The 2676-nt window shown below is 58.6% G+C and overlaps 1 protein-coding gene across 1 annotated transcript in view; it reads left to right on the forward strand.

Moving 5' to 3' along the window:
• PIGS (phosphatidylinositol glycan anchor biosynthesis, class S) overlaps positions 1-2064 on the forward strand; it is a gene marked incomplete at its 5' end in the record, with an annotated part of 3658 nt that extends 1594 nt beyond the window's left edge. Inside the window, 6 exons of the mRNA XM_009077230.1 lie at positions 5-90; positions 192-306; positions 556-701; positions 820-920; positions 1273-1483; positions 1582-2064. Coding sequence (XP_009075478.1) covers positions 5-90; positions 192-306; positions 556-701; positions 820-920; positions 1273-1483; positions 1582-1857 — 935 coding nt within the window. The remainder of the gene's footprint in view (positions 1-4; positions 91-191; positions 307-555; positions 702-819; positions 921-1272; positions 1484-1581) is intronic.
• Between the last annotated feature and the right edge of the window lie 612 nt (positions 2065-2676).

Below are 2676 nucleotides of genomic sequence, written 5' to 3' on the forward strand. Positions count from 1 at the left end.
GACTGGGACATTGAGGGTGCTGTGAACCGCTATGTGAAGCCTGTCCTGGACAAGCTGAGCTTGGTGGCCAACTTCTCTGTGGACTCACAGGTGAGGGCTGGCAGAGGCAGTGGGGACTGCCCAGCCCTGGCCTTCTTGGGTGTCCCAGGATGTGCTTCTCTGCCAGCAACAGGTCTGTTGTGTGCCTGCAGATCCTGTACTATGCTGTCCTAGGAGTGACACCACGGTATGACAAAGAGTCCTCCAGCTTCCTTCTGAGTGCTCACAGTCTCCCACATGTCATCAACCCCGTGGAGGCCCGGCTGGGTGAGCACTGTGCTCATGGATCACCGAGAGCTGTCTCATGGGACTAGGCTCTGCTGAAGGAGGGGGGACAGCTGTGCCTGCGGCCTGTGTCCCTTTCCTCCTGTCAGCTCTGGATGAGAGCAAGAGTGGCTGAGACCTACTGGGGTGGCAGTTCTGCTCAAGGCTTTGCTGTGAAGGAGGAGCTGGGCTGTGGGCTGCTCCCTCTGTCCCTGCCAGCCTGGGAAGTTCTTTGACTCTGTCCTGTTGCAGGTTCCAGTGCTGCCTCACTCTACCCCGTCCTGAACTTCCTGCTGTATGTGCCAGAGCGCTCCCACTCCCCTCTGTATATCCAGGACAAGGATGGAACCCCAGTGAGCACCAATGCCTTCCACAGCCCCCGCTGGGGTGGCATCATGGTATGGAGCCATGGGGGTGCTGGCAATGTTCAGACAAGGTGGTGACTCCCCATTCCCAGCTGGTGACCCTGCCAGCTCTAGGGCTCTGGCTGTGCCTCACTGACATGCTGTCCTGCAGGTTTACAATGTTGAAACTCCTGCTTCCACCCAAACCTCTCTCCCACTGCATGTGGATGTGGACATGGCACGAGTGATGGAGGTTTTCCTGGCCCAGCTCCGGTGAGAATGCTCTCTTCCCTCCCCAGGCATCTGCTGTCCTGGCACATGTGGAAATCAGTGGGGTCAGAGCAGTCTGGACCCATGCAGCTAATTCACTCATCTCTCTCTGGGCTCTGGGAGGCTGAGGGTGGCTTTTGATGTCCTTTGAGGTGCTAACCACTGACCATCACTGCTCTGTGGCCATGGGTGCTGGCACATCTGCAGTCTCCTGAGGTAGGAGGCTTGGCTTGTCCTGCCCCACATCCAGGAGTCCATTAGTCAGGGTTGGGACTGAATGCAGCAGGGAAGAGCAGGGAGCTTGTGGGAATACAGGTTTGTGATATGTGCTGAGGCTTTCTCCTTCTACTCCCAGATTACTCTTTGGGCTATCTCGGGAAGAGGTGCCCCCCGAGTTCCTGCTGGAGAGTCCAGGGAATGAGGGGATGGCTGACTGGGAGCTTGACCACCTGCTCTGGGCCCACACTGTGGAGAACATCGCCACTGTGTCCACCACCCTGACCTCGCTGGCCCAGCTCCTGGACAAGATTGGGAACATTGTCATCAAGGATGATGTTGCTTCTGAGGTAAGGCTGGGGCACCCTGAGGTGGGGAGTGGAGGGGGATGGGTCTCCCTGAGGTCCTCCCTGGCCAGGGACTGACCATTGGTGTTGTTCCCACACAGGTGTACCGGGCGGTGTCCTCAGTGCAGAGTGCCATAGCCAAGCTATCCATGGGCCATCTGCACGCAGCTTTCCAGGCCAGTAAGGAGGCTGTCACCTGCTCAGAGCGAGCCTTCTTTGATCCATCTCTCCTCCATCTCCTCTACTTCCCTGATGACCAGAAATTTGCCATCTACATCCCACTCTTCCTGCCCATGGCTGTTCCCATTCTCCTCTCCCTGGTCAAGATTGTCCGGGAGACCAGGCAGTGTAAGAAGGAGCCCATCAAGATGGACTGAGCCTGTGGTGCTGGTGCCCTGACTTGGGGATGTCCCCACTCCGTGAGGTGTTGTCATGGACACATGTTCCAGGAAGACCCTCCAGAACAGCATCGGGGCTAGTCCTGGCTGCTTGGCTTGGGTCTGCTGTGGCCAGGATGCAGGACTGGAAAGAGAGGCTGCTTTGGGGAGTGGGAGATGCTGTTACTCTGGGTGCTGATCCCCCCTTTATGCAGAGAGGGGAGGGAGAGAGCTCGCTGTGTGCACCCCCAGCCCTGAGCTGTGTCCAGAACAAGCTACTGTGTAAATAAATATCCCCCCATTTTGTGGGGGGCTGGTGTGGGGCTGTGTGAATCTCCATTAGCTAGCTGGGGGGGGGAGACCTATTGCTCTACCTTCTCCTGACCCAATTTGCCTGCCCCCCACTCTTGCTTTATGGGGTCTGGGTCTTGTCTTATGGGTACTGAACCCAAAACAGTTGTGGGGGGTGGGCAGTTACGGTGTTCAGCTCTTAGGGGCAGGTACTGGAGTCTGTGCTGTTGGTGGATGCAGAACCCCTGGGGGCAACCACTCATGAGTGGCATTGAGCTCCTCCATTGTGTGCTAGCCTGAGAGTCAGGGTGGTTATGGGTCCCCCTACGCCTTTGTGGGTACCCCTGTGCTCTCCGGGGCAGGTTTGGGGACTGTCCCCCATCACACCTGAGTTCCTGGGGGGCTGAGCCCCCTCTCCTCCATCAGAAGGCTTTGCCCCGAGCCCCTGGGAGCCGCGGAGGGGCTGTGTTCCGCCTCCCCCCGCTCCCCCCGGAGCCGGGCGGTGCTGTGCCGAGCGGGGCGGTCCGC

The sequence above is a fragment of the Acanthisitta chloris genome, unplaced genomic scaffold (genome assembly GCF_000695815.1).
Source record: "Acanthisitta chloris isolate BGI_N310 unplaced genomic scaffold, ASM69581v1 scaffold36176, whole genome shotgun sequence".
Taxonomy (NCBI): Eukaryota; Metazoa; Chordata; class Aves; order Passeriformes; family Acanthisittidae; genus Acanthisitta; species Acanthisitta chloris.